Source organism: Mirounga angustirostris, unplaced genomic scaffold (genome assembly GCF_029215605.1).
Source record: "Mirounga angustirostris isolate CCGP_5_RB_7025 unplaced genomic scaffold, mMirAng1.0.hap1 SCAF_17, whole genome shotgun sequence".
In the NCBI taxonomy this organism is placed as follows: domain Eukaryota; kingdom Metazoa; phylum Chordata; class Mammalia; order Carnivora; family Phocidae; genus Mirounga; species Mirounga angustirostris.
The window spans coordinates 30,797,556-30,823,603 of NW_026991725.1; the positions used below are offsets into that span (position 1 = coordinate 30,797,556).

General features: G+C 35.4%; 2 protein-coding genes across 2 annotated transcripts in view; one reads left to right on the forward strand and one right to left on the reverse strand.

Annotated features, from left to right (window-relative positions):
* The window catches only part of EFCAB13 (EF-hand calcium binding domain 13), a 98,510-nt gene that overhangs the window by 22,802 nt on the left and 49,660 nt on the right, over positions 1 to 26,048 (forward strand). The window lies entirely within an intron of this gene.
* LOC123853624 (protein boule-like) lies at positions 10,095 to 11,217 on the reverse strand. Its single transcript, XM_045888195.2, has one exon. It carries the CDS (start codon positions 11,202 to 11,204, stop codon positions 10,095 to 10,097), a length of 1,110 nt encoding a protein of 369 aa, XP_045744151.2. The 5' UTR covers positions 11,205 to 11,217.

Consider the following 26,048-nt stretch of genomic DNA (forward strand, 5'->3'; position numbering starts at 1 on the left):
GAAAGATGAAAGTCTACTCTAAACTATCATATTTGTTTTTATTTCATTTTAATTCCAGTGTTGTTAACATATGGTGTTATATTGATTTCAGGTGTACAATATAGTGATTCAACAATTCCATATATTACTTAGTGCTCATCAAGATAAGTGTACTCTTAATACCCTTCACCTATTTCACCTACCTCCCGTCCACCTTTCCTCTGGTAACCACCAGTTTGTTCTCTAAAGTTAAGGATCTGTTTCTTGGTTTGTCCTTTTCTCCCCACTTTGTTCATTTGTTTTGTTTCTTAAATTCCGCATATGAATGAAATCATATGGTATTTGTGTTCCTCGGACTGGCTTATTTCACTTAGCATTCTACTCTCTAGCTCCATCCATGTTTTTGCAAATGGCAAGATTTCATTCTTTTTATGGCTGAATAATATTCCATTGTATATATATACCACATCTTCTTTGTCCATTCATCTGTTGATGGACATGTGAACTGCTTCCATAATTTGGCTATTGTAAATAATGCAATAAATATAGGGATGCATATATGCCTTTGCATTAATGTTTTCATATTCTTTATAGTAGTGTGATTACTGGATCATATGGTAGTTCTATTTTTAATTTTTTGAGGAAACTCCATATGGTTTTCCACAGTGGCTGCACCAGTTTGCATTGCCAACAACATTGCATGAAGTTTCCTTTTTAGTCACATCATCGCCAATGCTTTTTATTTCTTGTGTTTTTGAATTTAGACATTCTGATAGGTGTGAGATGATATCTCATTGTGGTTTTGATTTGTATTTCCCTGATGATGAGTGATGTTGAGCATCTTTTCATGTGTCTGTTGGCCATCTGTATGTCTTCTTTGGAGAAATGTCTGTTCATGTCTTCTGCCTATTTTTAAATTTGTTTGGATTATTTGTTTTTCTGGTGTTGAGTTGTATAAGTTCTTGATATATTTTGGATACTAACCCTTTATTGGATATGCATTTACAAATACCTTCTCCCATTCAGTAGGTCGTATTTTTGTTTTGTTGATTCTTTCCTTCACTGTTCCAGCCATCTTTTTATTTTGACAGAGTTCCAGTAGCTTATTTTTATTTTTGTTTCCCTTGTCTGAGGAAATATATCTAGAAAGATGTTGCTATGGCTGATGTCAGAGAAATTATTGCCTGTGCTCTTTATTAGGATTCTTATGGTTTCAGGTCTTACATTTAAGTCCTTAATCCATTTTGAGTTTATTTTTGTGTATGGTGTAAGAAAGTGGTCCAGTTTCATTCTTTTGCATGTTGCTGTCCAGTTCCAACACTATTTGTTGAAGAGACTTTTTGCTATTGCATATTCTTGTCTGCTTTGTTGAAGATTAATTGACCATATATTTGTGTGTTCATTTCTGGGTTTTCTATTCTGTTCCATTGATCTGTATGTGTCTATTTTTGTGCCAGTACCATACTGTTTTGATTACTACAGCTTTGTAATATAACTTGAAATCTGAAATTATGATATCTCCAGCTTTGTTTTTCTTTTTCAAGATTGATTTGGCTATTTGGAGTCTTTTGTGGCTCCATACAAAGTTTAGGACTATTAGTTCTAGTTCTATGAAAAATGCTGTTGGTATTTTGATAGGAATTGCATTAAATCTGTAGATTGCTTTGGATAATATGGACATTTTAACAATATTTGTTCTTCTAATCCATGAGCATGGAATGTCTTTCCATTTGTTTGTGTTGTCTTCAAATTCTTCCACCAGTGTTTTATTGTTTTCAGAATACAGGTCTTTTACCTCCTTGGTTAAGTTTATTCCTGGTATTTTATTATTTTTGGTGTGATTTAAATGGGATTGTTTTCTTAACTTCTCTTTCTGCTGCTTTGCGATTAGTGGCCATACAACCAATTTTAGATGATATATGTTAGTTTAAATTTTTGCTCATTAATTTTTACATTGAAAAAATATAAGCCTACATTGAATATCTTGGTGATAATTACAAATACATGAAGAAGTTTCATATGTGAAGTTAAGTTTTTTTGTTTTAATTTAGTATTTTTAGCTTTTGGAAGTTTAGAAATTACAAAATGAAAATTACCTCTTCACCCTAATCTTTCTATATAATTCCTCATGGTAAACACTGTTAATAATCTGGTAGGTATTCTTCCTGGCTATTTGTTATATACATTTTAATTGGCGCATATTGATTAATGGTGAAATCACCTCTAAAATTTTTGCTATAACAAATAATGCTACAAAGAACATTCTTATTCATTAATTCTTGGACATCTGTGTAAATATTTTTATAGGATAGATTCCTAGAAATGAAGAAGCTGGGTCATAGGATATGCATATATCCATAGGAAAATGGTTTATGTCAAATTATATTATTTCATCCAGCTTTATTGAGATATAATTGACAAAATTGTGTATATTGTATATATTTAAGGTGTACAACATGATTTGGTATACATATACATTGTGAAATGTTACCATAATCAAGTAAATAACACGTCCATCACCTCACGTAGTTACTTTTTTGTGTGTATGTGATGAGAACACTAAGATCTCTTAAGATCTACTCTCTCAGCACATTTCAAATATACAATGTAGTATTATCTTTTTTTAAAGATTTTATTTATTTATTCATAAGAGACAAAGAGAGAGGCAGAGGGAGAAGCAGGCTCCCCGCTGAGCAGGGAGCCCAATGCGGGACTCGATCCCAGGACTCTGGGATCATGACCTGAGCCGAAGGCAGATGCTTAACCATCTGAGCCACCCAGGCGCCCACAATGTAGTATTATTAACTGTAGTCACCGTGCTGTAAATTAGATTCCCAGAACTTGTTCATCTTATACCTAAAGTTTGTATCCTTTGATAAACATCTGCCCATTTCCTCCACACCCCAAAATATATCATATAAGTATAGATATAGTTATATAGATATCACATTTTCTTTATCTATTCACCTGTTGGTGAGCATTTAGGCTGTTTCCATTTCATGGCTATTGTGAATAATGCTGCAATGAATATGGAGTGCACATATCTCTTTGAGATAGTGCTTTTATTTCCTTTGGATATATATATAGAAGTGAGCTTGCTGGATGATATGGTAGTTCTGTTTTTAATTTTTTGACACCACCTTTGTACTTTTTTTCATAATTGGTTATAATACCAGTGGATTTTAAAATTATCTGAATATTTTATAGTTTTACTGAGGTATAATCAGAATATTTAAAGTATACAGTTTGAAAATTTTGACATATGTATATACTTATGAAAACTCAATACCTCTTATTCCTACCCCTTTGTAAGTCCTCATTCTCTCTCCACAAGCCCCCTCACCACTCTCCAAGTAAACACTAATCTGCTTCTGTCACTACAGACTGTTTGCACTTTCTAGAATTTTATATAAATGGGATCATGCAGTAAGTACTCATTTTTTAGTCTGATTTCTTTCATTCAGCTTAATTATATTGAGATTAATCTATGCTTTTATACATATAAGTTTATTTCTTTTTGTTGCTAGGTAGTAATCTCTTTTGTGGATATGCCATAATTTGTTTATCCATTCACTAATGATGGACATTTGGGTTGTTTCCAGTTTTTATTTATTACTAATAAAGCTGGTGTAAACATTCATTTGTATGTCTATGTGTGCTGCTATGCTTTCATTTATCTTGGGTAAATACCTGGTGGTAGAAGATTGGGTCATATGGTAGATATATAGTTAAATTTTTTAGAAACTGCTAAACTGTGCTTGCAAAGCAGCTAAATTATTTTACATTGCCATGAGCAATATATGAGAGTTCCAGTTGCTCCTCATCCTTGCCAATCCTGGAATGGGTGGGCCTTTAAAAATTGTAGTCATTCTAATAGTTGTATGGTATTAACTCATTGTGGTTTTAATTTGCACTTCCTGAATGATCAAATGGTGCTTATTTGCTATCTGTATATCTTATGCCCATTAAAAATGTGTTTGTGTTCTTATTATTGCATTTTGTAAGTATATATTCTGAATATGTCCTTTACTACATATGTGATTAGTAAATATTTTCTTCAAGTGTATGGCTTGTCTTTTCATTTTTTGAAGAATGTCTTTCAAAAAGCATAAGTTCATACTTCTGAAGAAGTCTAGTCTACAATTATTTCTTTTATGGATTGTACTTTTGATGTTTTATCTAAAAGGTTTTTGTTTAACCTTAGGTCACATAGAAGTCGGAAAACAAGTCAAACTAGTTGATTGAAATTTGTGCAGATGTTTCATTGTTTTTTGAAGGAGAAACCCCTCTCAAGTTATTATACTGAAAAAGAAGTTTTGAGGCAGACAACTTGACAAACTTTCCAATATTAGAGAAAGTGTTTCTGTGGTTTAGAAATGAGAACCACTAAGCCTTGTCAATTTCTCTGACGTTAGAAGCCTGCAGACTGCTGGAAGCATTGAAATGTTCTTTTATAGGTTACTTTGTTCAGATGACATTAAATTGAATTGTGGGTTTATAATAATTTTCTTCTGAAATAGATAAACCCTTTCAAAGTTGGCCTCATTTACTAAATGAAGAGGGAAATGACTTCGTAGTTACTTAACTTGAAGAATCTTGAAAAATTCAGATGTTCCTTGACACAGATCTATACTTGTCTAGAAAATGGGATTTAAGAACCCTGATTCTGTGTTTTGTCATACTTTGTAAATCTGGATTTTCAACTCTAGTTGCTATTAGACATGACCTGTGCATTATCATGCAAGAAAAGTCATAATTTAAACTTCTCATTCAAGCCAAAGATTTCTTACTGAAATTTTCATTTGTACAATTTAGATTTCTTTTTTTCTTCTTTTAAGAAATAGGCATTACTTTTTGCTTGAGAAATGAGATGATTTTGGGGGGTTAAGGATTGGTTTAATATTGTGCAATATTTTGTGCATTTGTTTTAATGTACTTTGTGTACGTGTATGTAATGAGAGCGAGTGAGAGAGAGGAGAGAGAGGAAAGGAGGACAGGAGAGAGGGAGATGGAACAATGTGAGGCAAAGCTTTCATTAGAATCTCAATTGGATCCACAATCTCCCCCAAAACCATGGGTATAGAGGGCTTTTCTAGAACACAATCAAATCAGTCCTATTCTTTCAAGGTAACACCATTATGTGTGTAAAATTGACATGTTGCATGATTTTTTTTTGCACCTAATTACAAATATAAAAATTAGAGCTTTGAGCAAAGAGCACTGCAGTATCTTTAATTCTAGTCTATATCATTCGTATTATTGCTGAACACTATTTATTATATAATTACAATATGTGAATTTTTTTCTGATAAATTTTCTTTTTACATTCTATATTTAATGTTAATGTTGACTATCCTTGTGTAAAGACTATGGTATTCTAATATCAGTCAATTCTATTCACATTTTTAGTTTGCATTTTTATCTCATGTTCTTAGTGAGTTTGCTAATGCAGTTTTTTTCCTTCTGTTTCTGAACCATTATTATAGTTAATGGAATGCTGGACTTTTCAGATTTCCTTAAGGCTGTGAACGATGTTTGTTATTTGGTCTCTCGGGATCCAGGTAAAAAAAAAAAAGATTCTTCAAAATTAAAGAACAGAATGATTTTGATTGTAACTGATTTTAAGGTGGGGTGGTTATATGAATTTACATTTTTTTCAGAATCTTTTAAGTACTTTTCCCCCCAGGAGTCTAGGTTGAGAAAAATTAGACATGAGTTATTTCATAAAAGGAACTAAAAGTGTGGATCACTTCCATGGTATCCTAATTTTCTTTCTCTAATCTCCATTGGATGCACACAACTGCTAGATTAATTTTCTTTTCTTTTTTTAAAAGATTTTATTTATTTATTTTGAGAGAGAGAGTGAGACAGAGAGCACAAGCAGGGGGAGCAGCAGGTAGAGGGAGAGGGAGAAGCAGGCTCCCCACTGAGCAGGTAGCCCGATGTGGGGGCTCGATCCCAGGACCCTGGGATCATGACCTGAGCCGAAGGCAGATGCTTAACTGACTGAGCCACCCAGGTGCCCTAGATTAATTTTCTTAATGTGATTTTTGTCATGTCATTCACCTGCTCAGAAATTTAGATGTTCTTCCTATGATCAAATGAATGTAGTCCAAGCTCTTATGCTTAGCATCCTCACCTCCTCATAATTTTGCTTGCCATTCCTCCTTTCTCTGTAGAATCTTTTCCAGGCAAGAACCCCATGCTCCAGTTAATCAAAACTCTCTATACATGCCAATTTCATTCTTATTTCCACACCTTTGTTCGTGTGTTTTTTCTTTTTTTCCCTTTGAAGTCTCACATGTTTTCTTCTATATGTTAACAGTACTCTATTCACTGCTTATATTTCTCCCAAAAAATTTCAGATGCTGATGGATCTCCTAACAACTTTTAGTTTACACTACATATAAATTGCAAAGAAAGTGATTGGAAGAACTATTCATGTTAGTGATAGAAACAGTGCTTCCAAAAGTCTGAGATCTCTAGTGTTCATGACCTAATTTTAAGTTTCTTGGTTTAAAACAAAACAAAACAAAACCCAGTTCCTTGGTGTTTTCATTAGGCAAGAGATCAAGTTCCTATAATCAGTCCTTGGGATTATATATTTTTGTAGTCAACCTCACTGTATTTTCTTAGAATGAAGGATGTATGAATGCGATAGTCTTCATATATCTGGATAAGCAAGCAAAAGGCAAGAAAAACTTAATGTTTATGTATTCATTAATGTAATAAATGTTATTAAATGCCTACCATATACAGCAATTAACAATATAGATAAATGCTTGGCTTGCTTTTCTTTTATTAATCCTTACTTCCTACTTGGCATTTTGATTAACTCCTATAGCATTGGTTTTCTCCTGGTTCTCCCTTTGTCTGCTTGGTTTTCACCTTGAAAACCAAGCTTTTTCTTGACTATAGATTTATATGTGTGTTTGGGTTCCTAAGTGCTGCCTACCTTTTAAGCCACAGTTTAGCCCCCATGTATTCCTTTGTTTTTCAAATCCCAGATTCCTATTTTAACCTTATTTTTGTTTATGGTCAAATATTCTGAGACTAACAAAGTCCCAAGTTTATTTTTTACCTCTTATTTATTTATTTATTTATTTATTTATTTATTTTTTATTATGTTATGTTAATCACCATACATCACATCATTAGTTTTTGATGTAGTGTTCCATGATTCATTGTTTGTGTGTAACACCCAGTGCTCCATTCAGTACGTGCCCTCTTTAATACCCATCACCAGGCTAACCCATCCCCCCACCACCCTCCCCTCTAGAACCCTCAGTTTGTTTTTCAGAGTCCATAGTCTCTTATGGTTTGTCTCCCCCTCCGATTTCCCCCCCTTCGTTTTTCACTTCCTATTATCTTCTTCTTCTTTTTTTTTTTTTTAACATATAATGTATTATTTGTTTCAGAGGTACAGGTCTGTGATTCAATAGTCTTACACAATTCACAGCGCTCACCATAGCACATACCCTCCCCAATGTCTATCACCCAGCCACCCCATCCTTCTTATCCCCCCACCATTCCAGCAACCCTCAGTTTGTTTCCTGAGATTAAGAATTCTTCATATCAGTGAGGTCATATGATACATGTCTTTCTCTGATTGGCTTATTTCGCTCAGCATAATACCCTCCAGTTCCATCCACATCATTGCAAATGGCAAGATTTCATTCCTTTTGATGGCTGCATAATATTCCATTGTGTATGTATACCACATCTTCTTTATCCATTCATCTGTCGATGGACATCTTGGCTCTTTCCATAGTTTGGCTATTGTGGACATTGCTGCTATGAGCATCAGGGTGCACGTACCCCTTCAGATCACTACATTTGTATCTTTGGGGTAAATACCCAGTAGTGCAATTGCTGGGTCATAGGGTAGCTCTGTTCTCAACTTTTTGAGGAACCTCCATACTATTTCTAGAGTGGCTGCACCAGCTTGCATCCCACCAACAGTGTAGGAGGGTTCCCCTTTCTCTGCATCCTCGCCAACATCTGTTGTTTCCTGACGTGCTAATTTTAGCCATTCTGACTGGTTTGAGGTGGTATCTCATTGAGGTTTTGATTTGGATTTCCCTGATGCTGAGCGATGATCACTTTTTCATGTGTCTGTTGGCCATTTGGATGTCTTCTTTGGAAAAATGTCTGTTCATGTCTTCTGTCCATTTCTTGATTGGATTTTTTGTTCTTTGGGTGTCGAGTTTAATAAGTTCTTTATAGATTTTGGATACTAGCCCTTTATCTGTTATGTCATTTGCAAATATCTTCTCCCATTCTGTCGGTTGTCTTTTGGTTTTGTTGACTGTTTCCTTTGCTTTGCAAAAGCTTTTTATCTTGATGAAGTCCCAATTGTTCATTTTTGCCCTTGCTTCCCTTGCCTTTGGTGATATTTCTAGGAAGAAGTTCCTGTGGCTGAGGTCGAAGAGGTTGCTGCTTGTGTTCTCCTCTAGGATTTTGATGGACTCCTGTCTCACATTGAGGTCTTTCAACCATTTTGAGTCTATTTTTGTGTGTGGTGTGAGGAAATGGTCCAGTTTCATTCTTCTGCATGTGGCTGTCCAATTTTCCCAACACCATTTGTTGAAGAGACTTTTTCCCATTGGACATTCTTTCCTGCTTTGTCGAAGATTAGTTGACCGTAGAGTTGAGAGTCTATTTCTGGGCTCTCTATTCTGTTCCATTGATCTATGTGTCTGTTTCTGTGCCAGTACCATACTGTCTTGATGATGACAGCTTTGTAATAGAGCTTGAAGTCTGGAATTGTGATGCCGCCGGCTTTGCTTTTCTTTTTCAACATTCCTCTGGTTATTCGGGGTCTTTTCTGGTTCCATACAAATTTTAGGATTATTTGTTCCATTTCTTTGAAAAAAGTGGATGGTACTTTGATAGTGATGGCATTGAATGTGTAGATTGCTCTAGGTAGCATTGACATCTTCACAACATTTGTTCTTCCAATCCATGAGCATGGAACGTTTTTCATTTCTTTGTGTCTTCCTCAATTTCTTTCATGAGTATTTTATAGTTTTCTGAATGCAGATTCTTTGCCTCTTTGGTTAGATCTTTTTCACCTCTTAAAACAATATGCCTAATTCTTGAATATGCTATTTTTATAAAATAGCCAAGCAATATATGAATATAAATATGTAAAAGAGGCTCTTTAATTCTTCCTAGATTGTTAGTTTAATGTTGACTTTGGAATATTTTTATATGTAATTTGAATATATATGTATGTATGCATATTGATATATTTTGGAGGACAAAATGAGTTACCAATTCCTAGGCAGAGTAGAACAAGAGGACCTAAATCTTACAGAGGCAAGTGAAAAGATCAAGCATACAGTTAGGAATCAAGATATCCTAAGAAAATAAAAGGGAAAAATAGAATTCTCTTCTACTTTAAGAGAAAGGGGTCATGCCAAATACATTATTGTCTAGCATGATTTTTTTTTTAACTGAATAATATGTCTTGGAAGGTTTTCCATGCCAGTAGGTGTAGGTCAGCCTATTACTTTTTTTTTTTTTTTCAAGATCTATAAACTACATTTATTGAGTACTTATTGGGCAGTGGGCACAACAGATACAAAAGAGGATGGGGACAGTAAGAACTTAAAAAATTAAATACACATGTTAATTTACCATCTAATTCTACCAGGAAAGTACAACATTTGTACAACTTATACTTTATTATGAAATTGTGATGCCTGTCAAAAGGATAAGCTATACATACAATGCCAAAAATTTTTTAAAATTGTGCTTAACATCATTAGAATTACCCCAAAATGGGTTGATAAAATGCCTATACAGCATTCATTCTTATTACACACATATATTCACTTTAAAGATTGCTTGAAAAGTACGAATCCTTTGACCCCATTGCTAGAAATCTGTGGTCAACACCTACACGTGTCGTTTCTCTAAGAAACAGCATGGCATTTGCGGTCCATTTCTCCCTTAAAGTCACCTTATTTTCAGCTAGCTTAGTAACAAGCTCTCTTAGAACTGTTTATATGTCTTTTGTCTGATCATCTTCTTCAAGTTTCCTGATTTCATTTTTTAAACAATTTATAGTTTCACGACTTGCCTTTAATCTCTCCTTAAGCTCTGCAATTTCAAAGCTTGTTTTTTTTTTTCGCAGCTTCTAATTTTTCTCTGGTTTTCACTTCAAGTTCTGCAAATTCTGTTTCATGCTTATAGGCTCCTAATGTTAGCTGGCGAGATGTTGTTAATAATTGTTGCATCATTGCTGTTGGGTCTTGAAACATCATTTCATCATAGAACTCTGAAACCACTGTCTTTTTTCCCAGCATTGCATTGGTGTCTGACTGAAACAGCTTTAATAAATGATAGAGGGTTACTTTAATTGGTTCAGGCTGCATCACAGGTGCAGTCATAGAGATGGCACTTGGAGCATAAACCTGGTGATATGTTACTTGAACTCCATGATCAGAATAAGGCTCTGGAACTGAAGCTTCCATCAGAGATAGAGGAGGAGGAACACATCCACCATCTTGTGCAATTTCCACTGGTTGATAAATAACCTCAGAAGGTTGCAGGTATAAGAATGGAGCAGAAGAGGCAGGAGACTGAGGAACACCCCACTGCCACTGTCCTGGTAGACACTGTGCAGGGGCCTGGTAGTGATATGTAGGTTGCTGATAAACTGGCTGAGCTACCATCACAGGGGAACTAGATATAGAACGTGAAGGCCAAGATGGTGGGACAGAAGTTACCTCTGGAGTATGAAAATAAGCAACACCATTATGATAAGTGTAAGGATATCCAGTTGAAGTTGTTAGATACATTGTTCCAGCTGCTGGCATTATATTGGAACGAGGGTTTCCTACTTGTTGTTTTCTTATTGCTGGACCAATGTTCAGTTTCTTATCCTTATAATTAAGTTTTTCAGCCTCTTGTAAAATTTTTTGTGCATCTTCTTGTGTTTCAAAAGTGACGAAGCCATACCCTTTGGACACTCCAGCTCTGTCATTTACAATCTTCACTTCTTTTACAGACCCATACTGGGAAAAAAACTTTCTTAAATCATTTTCATTTGTCTTAAAGTCAATTCCTCCTACAAAGATGCGATTAGGGATCACTGTTCCATATCTTGGGGCACTTGTTGGGTTATTCAAAGGCACAGGTGACACAGGATTAGGGGATGGAGATAATGAATCTGTTTGCGTCTGATTTGATGTTTGCGCCCCGGACTCGGTCTCCATCTTCCTCTACGCGCTTCAAACACCGGGGGACAGCCTATTACTTTTTAATAGCTGTATGGTATCTGAAAAATGTAGATATACTAGAATTTATTTAACTAATCCTTTATTATTGAATATTTAATTGGTTTTAATTATCTTAGTATTATAAACAATTTCTCAATGAATATAACTTTTCTTATTTTTTTAAATTTTATATATACTTATTTTTGTATTATATTTTATATTTATATCTGTGCCTATATCTTTATGATGCCTTTATAAAGCAAAATTAGTTATCAATTATTAGGTAGAAGAGAACCAGAGGGATCTGTGCATGCATTGGAGCATGCCTTCAACACTCAGACAGATAGTTTTCAACTCTTCCTTAGCCTTCATTTCCTTCTTAAGTGTATCCTCAATGTAAGCCAGAGGTGAGAGTTCAGGACCTGCTCAGGTTTTCCTGGGTATGGCCCTATCCATGTGTGTGGCCATCTAGATGCTCAGGAATATGTTTTTTTTTTCGTATTTTTTGAATATGAAAAGGCCTTTTCAAAGGCCTCTATGGATATCTCATTCCCCAGATTTTCCTTTTAAGCTTGTTTGCTAGCCTATTGTTTGCTCCAACTGTTTTTATTGACTTGGAAATAGGCCCATGACATATTTTGGGTGGAAAGATAGTAGACTGTATGTACTGTTTTATTTGGGTGAAATGTTCACAATCATTGATGTGCATAAAGAAAAGTAGAAAGGTATCTGAGTAGGATATTAATCAAAATATATCATTTTTTACATGCCCTGAATGGGAAATTTGTGTTGCTTTTATCTTTATTCTTTGTACAGTTGTGGGTTTATTTGACTTTTTAAAATTAGTATGTCATTAGAAGAGCAGCAATAACATTGAAGAGCAGGACTTCAGAATCTGTCTTTTTGTTGTTGTTTGTTTCAAGTTTTATTTAAATTCTAGTTAGTTAACATATAGTGTAATATTGGTTTCAGGAGTAGACTTTAGTGATTCATTACTTACATATAACACCCAGTGCTTGCTCCAACTGTTACCCACCGCTTCAGGCATTCATAAGTTAACTAATTGCCTCTGATTGTTTTTGATGAGTACTCCCAGGGAAAAGACTCTGCCTTGGGCAAATTTTGAGTCAGGTCAAATAAGGATGGTTGTGCAAGTAAGGTCTTCCATGGAACCACCAAACAGGTCTAATAATGATAGTTCTTAGGGAATGGGGCTTTGAAGAAGTTCTAACCTCATTCTTTTTTTTTTTTTTTATATATATATATATTTTTAAATTTTATTCTTATGTTAATCCCCATACATTACATCATTAGTTTTAGATGAAGTGTTCCATGATTCATTGTTTGTGCACAACACCCAGTGCTCCATGCAGAATGTGCCCTCCTCAATACCCACCACCAGGCTAACCCATCCTCGCACCCCCCTCCCCTCTAGAACCCTCAGTTTGTTTTTCAGAGTCTATTGTCTCTCATGAGAAGTTCTAACCTCATTCTTTTCCATTGGCTATCAGGCTGCTGTTTTTCATCATGATTGTAGGCTATTAGTTTTCAAAGTTCCTAGGAAGCTGGGATGGTGAGATGAGAATATGGCAAGTTAAATGCCACAAAGTTCACTATTATTGAGATTCAGCCATTTTTCTTGAAAAAACACCCTTTGGATTGCTGTAAGCCTTTGATTTATATCCAGAGTTTTGAAAAAAGTTGATCTGATAATTTTCGCCAGTGTTCTCATTGCTTTTATGGAGGAGAGGGTTCTCAACGGTCCTTCCTCTGCCACTTTTGCTCACTTGATCAATAACTACTGGTTGAATGAGTGAATAATGCCCAGTTCTTCCTCCCTGCCTGTGCAAATCTAAAACCTTGTGGATCAGTTTGCTCGTTATATCTTGAATTCCAAGAAAATGTGATCTGACTATAAAGTGATTTGCTCTCTGGTATTGATTATGGGAACTGTGTTTCCTTATCAAATTAAATTAAGGATTGCAGTGGTCTGAGGAGCACTTAAATTCAGCATTAGGACCAGATATCAATCTGTTTAGGTTTTAAGGAAGACATTTGTTTAGGGAAAATTCTCTCATTAATATGAATATTTTCTTCTAACTGTTCTTTCCAATTCACTTTTGATACTAAGGACTGTTAGCATAAGAAAATGAAGTTTCTAGGGATGCCTGGGTGGCTCAGTTGGTTAAAGGTCTGCCTTCGGCTCAGGTCATGATCCCAGGGTCCTGGGATCGAGTCCCACATCGGGCTCCTTGCTCAGCAGGGAGCCTGCTTCTCCCTCTGCCTGCTTGTGTTCCTCCTCTCTCTCTCTCTCTCTGGCAAATAAATAAAATCTTAAAAAAAAAAAAAAAGAAAATGAAGTTTCTATGGAGAAATAGAAATTTTACATCTACTCCATTCTTCTCTCTTTTATACTATGTTTTCAAAATTACATTTTTAAGCAATTAATGATGCTCTCAAATTTTGGTTTAAGCTGCCTTGCTATTATAGATTATACCACTGGTAAGAAATTATTTTAGTTAAAAGTTTTAACTAAGAGGTGACTCTGGTATAATGAGAGAACCCACACCTTTTAGCACAATACCCATAAGCTTTTAGCACAATGCTCAGCATATAAATAGCATTTAATAAATACCAGCTATTGTTGCTCATATTATATCAGTAGTGATAATAGCAAAAATTACAGTTTATACTAAAAATGTGGTCGGAATTGAGCAAATGCCTACTTGCAGATAAATTTTTAGGAAACCCTATGCCTAACCTGGTAGGTTATTGACACAAAATCAGCTCCTCCAAGAAAAGCTATTGGTTCTTATGGTAAAATAATTTCTTTGTTTATTGTATTTTTGCAGCATTCCAAAATGCCTTGAAGATTTTCTGTAGGATAAAAAGTGGTCGAGTTGCAACTGATGAACTGGCTGCTGTTTTGGATAGCATGGATATCCCTGTAATCCCTGAAACTTTTCAGGAAGTGATAAAACATGCTAGTATAGACAGTGAGTTATTTGAATTAATATGTATATATATCTTTCTTGGATATCAGTTTTCTGATTCATCCTTTATTTCTCCTTCTTTTTCTTCTGATTCTTGCCTTTTGCCATCATTACTGCTTACAGGTGTCTATGGTAAGAGATAGTCTAAGAAAATTAAATGAGAAATTTCTAAAATTGTCATATTTTAGTATGTTTGGTGAAAATCTAAGAGAAAAATGGATTTATTTTCTTTTCAAACTTACCTTTCTTTTCCAATAGTCATTTCTTATCTGTGTAGAGATAGTTTCTGTAGTGTCAAGGGCATTGGCTTCTCAAGTTAGGAGACCTAAATTTCTTGAGTTTTTAATTTTTTTGGATAGCTTTGATTATATAATCCTCCTGTGCTATTCAGTTACCTGCAAAATGTAGATTTCTTTTAAACATTATAAATATATTTAGCAGATGTTTTGTATCATATGTTTACATGTCACCAGGGGGTGTCTGATAATAATGGACTGATAAATAATTGATTCATTGATTATCCATTTATTTAATAAGTCAGATAGTCATTTAATAGTTACTGTGCTTGAAACTGTGCTAGGTGATACACAGATAATAGAACACACTTCTTTTTCCAAAGGAGCTCACATTCTAGTGTGGAAAGAGTCAAGTAAAATGAGAATTATAATGTTGTGTAACAAATACTATTATAAAATGTAAATAGGCTGCAAATATATCCTGGAAGCACCAGAGAAAGATTATCAGAGGATGTGATACCTGAGCTAAATCTTGAAGGATCAGTAAGGGTTGGTTGGTTGAAGGTGGTAGTAAAGAGTGAGAAAGATATTTTAGACTGAGGGAAGAGTTTGTGTAAATATGGCAGGAAAATAATGAGACATGACATCTTTTTTAATGGGCTTCCATTAGTTTTTGTCATTTGTTAGTGATGGCTTTTTAGTGGGCCTTTGGCTGCTGAAATGTGTTGTGAAGATAGAACTGGGCTGCATGGATTTTTTGTTTTGTTTTTGTTTTTTGAGAAGGAGAGGAGTGAAGAGGGGCAGAGAGAATCTTAAGCAGACTCCACACTCAGTGGAGAGCCTGATGTGGGGCTCAATCTCACAACCCTAAAATCATGACTTGAGTTGAAATCAAGAGTTGGTCACTTAACTGATGAGCCACCCAGGCACCCCAGGCTGCATGGATTTTACTAGGTAGTCATTTATGGTAGGTTCTGGGTTAGTACACATAAGTGGAGGGATGTTCTGAGGCATGAAGATGTCCATAAAATGGGGATTTTAAAGTTTAATCTCAAGCCATATTATTAAATAGCCTTTAGGGCATGCTCTACCAGAAGAAACAGAAATCATACGTGAGATCACTGCAGCACTTTTTTTTTTTTTTTTTGACTTAGGTAATTCTGGTCTGGACTTCCAGACCTTCTACTTTATTTGGGGAGCTAAACTGAAAAATTATGTTAATTTCATAGGATTGTTATAGGAATTAAATATAAATATTACTGTGTTTGGCACCTAGAACAGTCTCAAGAAATGTGAAGCAGAAACCTGAGAATTATCCTTGACAACTCTGTTTTCTCTGTTCTCCTCATGCAATCATTAGGAATTGCTATTATTTTAAACTCCTAGATGTCTCTTTCTAGCTATCTTTCTATTTTCCAATATTACTACCTTAGTCCAAGTTACCATAATCTTTCCTTAGGACTATCAATGTTCATCCTAACAAGTCCACCCATATCTGGTCTTTCCCCCTTTACACTGTAGCCATAATAATCTTTTCAAAACACATATCTCATCATGTTACCTCCTGCATAAAATCTAAAAATACTTCTTGGGATGAAAAACCCTTTAATGTTGCATACAAGGCCTTGCAATATCTGGCCTTTACTATAGGTCTCCAGCTTTATCACAGACCACAGTCTGCTTTGCTCACTGTGCCTTCACAGAGTTTCAGTTGTATACCCTGCCTCCTCCTGCCATAGCCTTTGCATATGTTCTTTTCTTTCCCTGGAACATTCTGCTCCTCCTAGTTAATTCCTACTTACACTTTAGATTTAAACTCAACTCTATAGGGATGTTTCCATGACTTCTCTAACTTGGTCAAATTCTCATACACTTTCACAGCACTAACCACAGTTGAAATTTTTATTTCTTATTGTTTTATTAAGCTCTGTATCTCAAATAAGACTAAGCAGCAGGAAAGCAGATACCATGTCTACTTTTGCTCAATATTGTATCCTCAGTACCTACTAGTACAGTGCTTATGGTACATATTAACTGCTCAACAAATATATGTTGAATGAGTTAATAAGTCTCACCCTTTACTCCATTTCCTCCAACCAGGGAGAATAAGATTTCTTCACTTTGTCATTTTAATAAGCTGATTGTGACTTAAGGTAAAATTCCTCATAGGGAAGGTCCTTGTCCTTTGACTAGGAAAGTCATTTTAATAGGTTTGTTTGATTATGGGAGCTAAAGCCTATTGGGAGACACCTAGTTTGAGCAAAAAGATAACCTAAAGTACTCTATATAAGAAAATAACAGGAATGGGGCGCCTGGGTGGCTCAGGTGTTAAGCGTCTGCCTTCGGCTTCAGGCTCCCTGCTCAGCGGGAAGCCTGCTTCTCCCTCTCCCACTCCCCTTGCTTGTGTTCCCTCTCTTGCTGTCTTTCTCTGTCAAATAAATAAATAAAGTCTTAAAAAAAAAAAAAAAGAAAATAACAGGAACTTAGAATACCACAGTGGCTAATTGGCAGCTGGAGGAAGAAGACCAAGGGAAGCTAAGAGTGGATTGGGGGTCCTGCAATCAGTAGAGAGTAGCTATAGAACTCTAGGACAATAGTACATAGTTGCTTGTTGTACTATAAAGAACTCCCATACTCCCATTAATTGCGAGTTATCTAGTAGAAGTTGGTTATATACAATAGCCTTGCGTTAGTAGTGTTGGTGGGTGGATTTCAAGGAGAAAAGTCTATAGGTTCTGTGTTAGGTAGGCTTGGGGTGGAGAGAATATAGCACCTATAGAATGTGATAATGTGAGTGAGATCAAGAGTCCAGGGGAACAGAGAAAACAAAAATCAATCACAAGAGTATAAAACACTCAGGAATCCTCAAATTTTGGAGGAAGTATTGATTTATGTTCATATAGTGTATGGTCTGGGGTCTGAACTATTTTTGTTAAATATTAAAGGAAAGGACAACCCCAGAATGCCAAAAGTCTTAGGTTACCCAGGTAGGAGATGTGGATTCTTCTATAACAGAATTTTGAAGTAAGGAGTGAAATAACTAGCAGAAGGCATAGCACCCTGTTATAGGTACTATTTTATCATCTTGTTTTTGTATTTGGTTTGGTTTTTTTGAGTAATAATGATATGTGGAGAATATGTTCATCTTTATGAGTGTTCATAATGAAGAGGAAAGAATTATGCCATTGGAAGTTGCAAGGAAGTTCAACAAGCATTTGCTTCATTAAGATATGGCAAAAGAAATACGGAAAATAACTTGATGACAGTTCTGGGAGTGTCAGGTAGTTTGGTTTCTGAAATAGGATATTGGTGCATTAGTTTTTTCTCTCGTGATTAGTAATCTGATAATTGATCTGGGCGAAAAGTAGTGACTAGCATAATTTTTGATAGAGGAGGTTTTTGATATTGCAGAGCTATTGTGAAGATTATGGAAATGTAGTATTAATAGTCACTTAACACCTTCAAAGTAATGTTGCCCTGAATATGACCTTGATGATTAGGATAATTTTTTTTCACACTAGATGTTTATATTTTCCAGGTTGAATTTCCTCCAGAAGTACATATATAGGAGTGGGAGGTTGTTTTGAACTTCCCTTATGAAATAAATGGTGCCTATAACTATACTGATTGCCTCAATCTCAACCAGGAATTATTCATTAAGGTTTTGATAGGCCCGATAGAGGCCAAAATAGTAATTTCAGATTCTGTAATGTTTATTTGGCCACTAGGGACTATTTAAATAGATTTTAATAATATTTGTTTGGGAGATTTGTGATAGGTATCTATTATTGTGTAGAAGCAAGGAATAAATTTTGAGCAAGAGCTAGTGAATCTATAAATAGTTGGCTACTGCATTCTCATTGGTTGATACTGGACCTCTTTCCAGAGAAGGGAGTTTTTTAAGTGGAGAGCAGATATAAACAATATGGCCTTCTCCACTGGATTAATTTATGTATGGTCGAATACGTTGCACTGATCGAATTCAAGAGTTTGAGGGCTGAAGCCTTGAATTATTTTAGGACTTAAGCTATGATCTAAGAACTTAGGACATGGACTCAATCTACAGTAAGTGCCAGGAATTCCCTGGGGAGTGTAAGGGGGGTGTTAGAACCATAATCAAGAAGAGAATGAGATTAAATACCAAGGAAATAAAAAAACAGAATGTAAGAAGCAGATCCTAATCAGAAGATAACTTAGCATCAATTGGTCTAACACTTCTTTGGGTCAAATATTTACCTTGCTTTGCAGTAATTTAAAAGCCTGCACCTGACATAGCTTACCAATTTTCAAGAATCAGAATGAATCAAACCTACCCAACACCAAAACTATATTGTGTATAATTCTTCTTTGACTCAGAAGGCACATTAAAAGCTTGCATCTTTTTTTCAGGGTCTTCGCTTATGCATATAATTGAGCAGTTGATCTCTTATGCATAGACTAAAGAATAAACCTAGTATTTTTATAGGTAGATAGGTAGATAGGTAGGTAGGTAGATAGGTAGATAGTATTTTTATAGGTAGATAGGTAGATAACTCTTGGTCTTTTTCACCTTGGATGTCAAGCAAACTCAAGCATTTGGAGGCAAGAACTACTGGGAAAAGCATTTTCTACCTCTGTGCACAATTGGAATGACATTATTTGAGGTCACTGCCTCTGAACCCATCCTCTGTCATGCACTGCCCAAGAAGGAAAATGGTCTTAGAAAGAGGCAAGGGCAAGAATGGTAGGAAGTTATAATTATGAGAGTTCTGGGCACCTATAAGGTCCTAAGTAAATGGTTTTGGTTTTCTGCTATCCACAGTGTAGACATTGCATTATTCTTTACAGCCTTCAGTATATTTTATTCATTCAAAAATAATTTTTAAGTGCTGGGAAGTAGATACTTTGCTAGGCATTGGGGAAACAAATGACATTCTCTGCTCTTGAAGAGCTCATGATCTGGTAAGGCAGATAAGAGTTAAAACTTGAAATTCTACCTATGATAAACTCTCAAAAAACTGCTTATTAAAATATTATCTTGATTACCTAGCTTTGGGGCTTAAAATGTGACTAATTTCTTTTGATGGGAAACTCTTTTATTAAGGAGAAAAGAAAATAATGGTCTTAGTCTTATGTTTAGTGTGTACTGAGTTATTAATTCACAATTCCAGGTATTATTCAAGACCTATAATAGCTGGCCCTCTACTCCTCCTTCCACACATCTCTGTGTTGTTTTCATATTAGAATAGGATGAAAGTAATATTTGTGTTCAAAAAAGAAATACAGTATTTGAACTTACTCTATCTATTACAGGTAACCACAGGGTGGATATTAGAGATATTATATTTACTTTGGATGAACTACAGCACCAGTATGAGGATTTTTGTAAGTGAGCTCTTGTTGCTATAACAAGCTTTGTTTATAAATAAATTGTCCTTAAACCCTAATTTATAGGTTTCATCATATGAGTTTTAAAAGCCTTCTCTGAAACCATTGCTCTAACTCTTAAATTAGGGAGATAAAAGTTTAATTCCCTAAATATACTAATTAAAATTAGTTTTATAACTATCTCATAATTTTCTACTTTTATCTTTCCCTTAATATTTTACAACACAAAGTAAACTTTAAAACAAATTAATAACACTGAAGAAAGATATTTAATTTGCAAATTGTGGGTCATTCTGACATCCTGACATTGACAGTTAAACATTTTTAGTATATTCTTCACTATCATTCATGATTTAGTTCAGTTTTTCTCCATTAAATATATATTTTTAAACTCTTCCAATCACACCATGTCATTCCTTATTCTTTCTCTAATTTGTTCAAATATCCTTTGATCAAGATTATCTATGTATATAATTTTAAGAATTATATAGTCGTAATAAGCTTACTGCAAATAAAGCAGCCTCTCGCCTGATCCTTTCCTCAGCATCTCCAGAGGTAAACATTTTAGATGTTTTAGATGATTACTTGACATTTGTCTTCATGACTATAAATAACATGTTTGTATTGTTACTTGTTGATTTTTAAAATTTGGGGTAGACGTAGTAAACTTCCTAATATGAAAAATAAGGATTTAGCTCTGTTTCATCTTTCTTGTCTCCACCACATCTACTTACTCTTCCCATACCTATTCACACTCCCAATATAGTTACATGGTAATTTGATTAAGTTTTAATTCAGTATTTATGCTAATATGTTATGTAAACACTATTCATAGCTGAACTATATAGTATCTTATAGCTACTTTCTTTTTCTCTGCAAATTTTTCCCTCTTTGAATTAATAATTGTCTTATTTATTTATTTGCTTGGTTTAAATATTTATTTATTTATTTATTTATTTATTTATTTATTTATTTATTTATTTATTTTGAGAGGGGGATGAGGGGGAGGAGCAACGGGAGGGGGAGAGAGAGAGAGAGAGAGAGAATCCTAAGCAGTCTCCATACCCAGCATGGAACCCAACGTGGGGCTTGATCTCATGACCCTGAGATCATGACCTGAGCCGAAATCAAGAGTCCAACAAACGCTTAACTGACTGAGTCACCTGGGTGCCCCTATTTCCTTGATTTTTAAATAAGTATATTTATTGCTGATTGAACCCTGAATTCTGCCAACTGTCTAAATATCCTCTCCATAAGTCTACATGCACCAGGTATTCTATTAGTTTTGTCTTCTTGAGGAAATCTTCCTTAGAGTATTCTGATGTTCTTCAGAATGGATTTGTTTCCCTGTACATCTTGTGTGCAGCTGTTATCCTGGGATCTTTCTTCATTAACATTCTGGAGACTTTTCACTTCTCTCCTCCTGTATCAGATTCTGTCTTCACATCTGATTGATAGTTTGGGTATAGAATTCTAGATTGTAAATAATTTTCTGGATTTTCTAGTTTTCAGTATTGCTGTTGATGTCCAAAAATTTCTGACTCCTGACTCTTTGTATGAAACCGATTTTTGTTTTTGCAAGCTTATAGGATATTTTCATTGTGTATAGTGCTGTGAAATTTCATGGTGGTGTACCTTGAAATAAGTTTCTTTGCTGTGATTGTGTTGGATACAGTGTCCTCTGATTCTGGAAAATTAAAACAATTTATTAACGATTTTCTTTCCTCTATTTTTCTGTGAAACTCTTATTATTTGGATATTTGATATTCTGGATTGATTCTTTTTTTTTAAGATTTTATTTATTTATTTGACAGAGAGAGAGACAGCGAGAGAGGGAACACAAACAGAGGGATTGGGAGAGGGAGAAGCAGGCTTCCCGCTGAGCAGGGAGCCCGATGCGGGGCTCAATCCCAGGACCCTGGGATCATGACCTGAGTCGAAGGCAGATGCTTAATGACTGAGCCACCCAGGCGCCCCTCCTTTTTAAAAAAAAAACAAAAACAAAAACCCTTTTCTCTTGTCTCTTTGTTATGCTTCCTGAGAGATTTCCTTAAATTTCTCTTCCAATGCTTCTATTTAGTTTTTCACTTGTAGTTTTTAAATTTCCAAAAATTGCTCTGTTCTCAGATTTGAGAATGGTAAGCTAAAAAGCTATTTGGAAGCTCTGAGATTGAGGGTGGAACTAGCTGACTATGAGCTGTGGAATAGTGGTTCTTAACCAGAGGTGATTTGGGGATTTTTTTTCCCTCCTTCCTCCCTCCCCCAGGAACATGTGGCAGCATTTGGAGACATATGTGGTCATCACACTCTGTGTTACTGGCATCAGGTGATGAGAGGCCAGGGGTGGTTCTAAATATCCTACAATACACAGGACAGCCCCCCCCTCAAAAAAGAATTATCCATCTCCAAATGCTAGTACTGCTGAGTTTGAGAAACCCTGCTAGAGGGTGATCTGGCTGGGTTCTTTGCATAGAAAACCCTTGATATCACTATCTTTAGGATATTTTTCCTTTTGACGGTCAGAGTGTTCAAAGAAGTTTCTTATATCCTTTCTGGAGGTATAGTCTTGCTTACTAAACTTCTAGGTGCTAAATGAGACAAAAGACTGGAGTTCCCATTATTCAATGTAACCCCCCTGCTATTTTTCCATATAATACTCCTACCCTCTATTGTGTTTAGTATTCCATAATTCCAGAGATCCTGTGTTTAACCCTCTCTGATAAATTGTCAGTCTCCTGCTGGAGTGGGAGAAAAATGAACCATCTGGCTGTATGAAGGGAATCTAGGTATCAAACCACTACTTGAATGGACTTTTATCCAATTCTTTATTTTTAGCTTCATTCTTACCCTCACTTTTAGAGGTATCTAAATGCTACTAACTTACGAGCATTTGGAGGTTTTGTGTTATGAATTGGGTTGCTTCTTGGCTTTCCACATTCTACTTTATGGTTCAGCCTTTTCAGGTCTACTAAGTTCATCAACATTCCAGCTTCCAAAATTTAATTGCAGTTGTTTTTTTCATCTGTTCTTTTTATTATTATGGATTTATGATGTTTTAAAATTCTTTTAGTTTTAATGGGGTTTTTGAAGGCTGTTCAGTTTGCTGTCATTACCTGAAAGTTTCAAAGTTTATTTTGAATTCTAATTTTGTCTTTGGTTTAGATTTTTTTCATTAATTTTTTTTCTTACATAGATATTACTAGTAATCACATACCCACTCTCATGCATGATTCTACTAATTTATGTTATTCATTTCTTCTGTATCTTTGCTAATTTTTTACCAGTTCTATTATGGAGAAAGGAATATTGTCTCCAAATATAATTGTGGATTAGTCTATTTCTCCTTTCAGTTTTGTTAGGTTTTGTTTCATGCATTTTGAAGCTCTGTTACTAGGTGAACTCACATTTAGGATAGTTATATCTTTTTATTAAGACTTATTAATTTATTTGAGAGAGAGAGAGAAAAAAAACACATGTGGGGGGGAGGGGCAGAAAGAGAGGGAGAAACTCAAGCAGACTCCACGCTGAGTATGGAGCCACCTGCAGAGCTCAATCCCATGACCCTGAGATCACGATCTGAGCTGAAACCAAGAGTTGGATGCTTAACCAATTGTGCCACCCAGGCACCCCAGGAGAGTTTTCTCTTCTTTGTGAATTGACTCTTTATCATTATGTAGTATGTATGTAATCACTGGTAATTTTCTTTTCTCTGAAGCTTACTTGTTCTGATTCTAATATAACTCCAGTTTTCTTTTGATTAGTGCTTACATGGTATATATTTTCTATCCTTTTACTTTTAACATTCCTATATCACATATTTGAAGTTTTTGTGAACCACATAGAGTTGGGTGATATTTTTGTATTTATTTTAATAATCTCTATTTTAATTGGAGTGTTTAAATCATTTTTTCAATGTTATTTTTTTAATTTAAATTCAGTTAATTGACATATAGCATATTAATAGTTTCAGAGGTACACTTCAATGATTCATCAGTCTTATGTAACACACAGTGCTCATTACATCATGTGCCCTCTTTAATGTTCATCATCCAGTTACCCCATGCCCCTACTCCCCTCACCTCCAGCAACTTTCAGTTTGTTTCCTATGGTTAAGAGTCTCTTATGGCTTGTTTCCCTCTGATTTTGTCTTGTGTTATTTTTTCCTCCCTTCCACAATGATCCTCTATTTTGTTTCTTAAATTCCACGTTAGAGTGAGATCATATGATAATTATCTTTCTCTGATTTTTTTTATCTTACTTCGCTCAGCACAATACCCTATATTTCCATCCATGTTATTACAAATGGTAAGATCTCATTCTTTTTGATGGCTGAGTAGTATTCCATTGTATATATACCACATCTTCTTTATCCATTCACCTGTCGATGGACATCTGGGCTCTTTCCATAGTTTGGCTATTGTGGACATTGCTGCTATAAACATTGGGGTGCATGGGCCCCTTCGGATCACTACATTTGTATCTTTGGGATAAATACCTAGTACATCAATTGCTGGATTGTAGGGTAGTTCTATCTTCAACTTTTTGGGGAACCTCCATACTGTTCTCCAGAGTGGCTGCACCAGCTTGCATTCCCACCAACAGTGTAAGAGGGTTCCCCTTTCTCTGCATCCTCGCCAACATCTGTTGTTTCCTGATTTGCTAATTTTAGCCATTCTGACTGGTTTGAGGTGGTATCTCATTGTGGTTTTGATTTGTATTTCCCTGATGCCGAGTGATGTTGAGCACTTTTTCATGTGTCTGTTGGCCATTTGGATGTCTTCTTTGCAGAAATGTCTGTTCATGTCTTCTGCCCATCTCTTGATTGAATTATTTGTTCTTTGAGTGTTGAGTTTGATAAGTTCTTTATAGATTTTGATACTAGCCCTTTATCTGATAAGTCATTTGCAAATATCTTCTCCCATTCTGTCGGTTGTCTTTTGGTTTCGTTGACTCTTTCCTTCGCTGTGCAAAAGCTTTTTATCTTGATGAAATCCCAATAGTTCATTTTTGCCTTTGCTTCCCTTGCCTTTTGAGAGGTGTCTAGCAAGAAGTTGCTGTGGCCAAGGTCGAAGAGGTTGCTGCCTGTGTTCTCCTCTCACGTTTAGGTCTTTCACCCATTTTGAGTCTGTTTTTGTGTATGATATAAGAAAATGATCCAGTTTCATTCTTCTGCATGTGGCTGTCCAAATTTTCCAACACCATTTGTTGAAGAGACTGTCTTTTTTCCATTGGATATTTTTTCCTGCTTTGTCAAAGATTAGTTGACCATGGAGTTGAGGGTCCATTTCTGGGCTCTCTGTTCTGTTCCATTGATCTGTGTGTCTGTTTTTGTGCCAATACCATACCATCTTGATGATTACAGCTTTGTAATAGAGCCTGACTTCCAGAATTGTGATGCCCCCAGCTTTCGTTTTCTTTTTCAACATTCCTCTGGCTATTTGGGGTCTTTTCTGGTTCCATACAAATGTTATGATTCTTTGTTCCAGCTCTGTGAAAAAAGTTGGTGGTATTTTGATAGGGATTGCATTGCATGCATAGAATGCTCTAGGTAGCATAGACATTTTAACAATATTTGTTCTTCCAATCCATGAGCATGGAATGTTTTTCCATTTCTTTCTGTCTTCCTCAATTTCTTTCATGAGTATTCTATAGTTTTCTGAGTACAGATCCTTTGCCTCTTTGTTTAGGTTTATTCCTAGGTATCTTATGGTTTTGGGTGCAGTTGTAAATGGGATCCACTCCTTAATTTCTCTTTCTTCTGTCTCACTGTTAGTGTATAGAAATGCAACTGATTTCTGTGCATTGATTTTATATCCTGCCACTGTGCTGAATTCCTGTATGAGTTCTAGCAATTTTGGGGTGGAGTCTTTTGAGTTTTCCACATAGAGTATCATGTCATCTTCGAAGAGTGAGAGTTTGACTTCTTCTTTGCTGATTCGGATGCCTTTTATTTCTTTTTGTTGTCTGATTGCTGAGGCTAGGACTTCTAGTACTATGTTGAACAGCAGTGGTGAGAGTGGACATCCCTGCCATGTTCCTAACTTTAGGGGAAAAGCTCTTAGTTTTTCCCCATTGAGAATGATATTCGCTGTGGCCTTTTCATATATGCTTTTATGATGTTGAGGTGTGTTCCTGCTATCCCTACACTGTGAAGAGTTTTAATCAAGAAAGGATGCTGTACTTTGTCAAACACCTCTTCTGCATCTATTGGGAGGATCATATGATTCTTGTCCTTTCTTTTATTA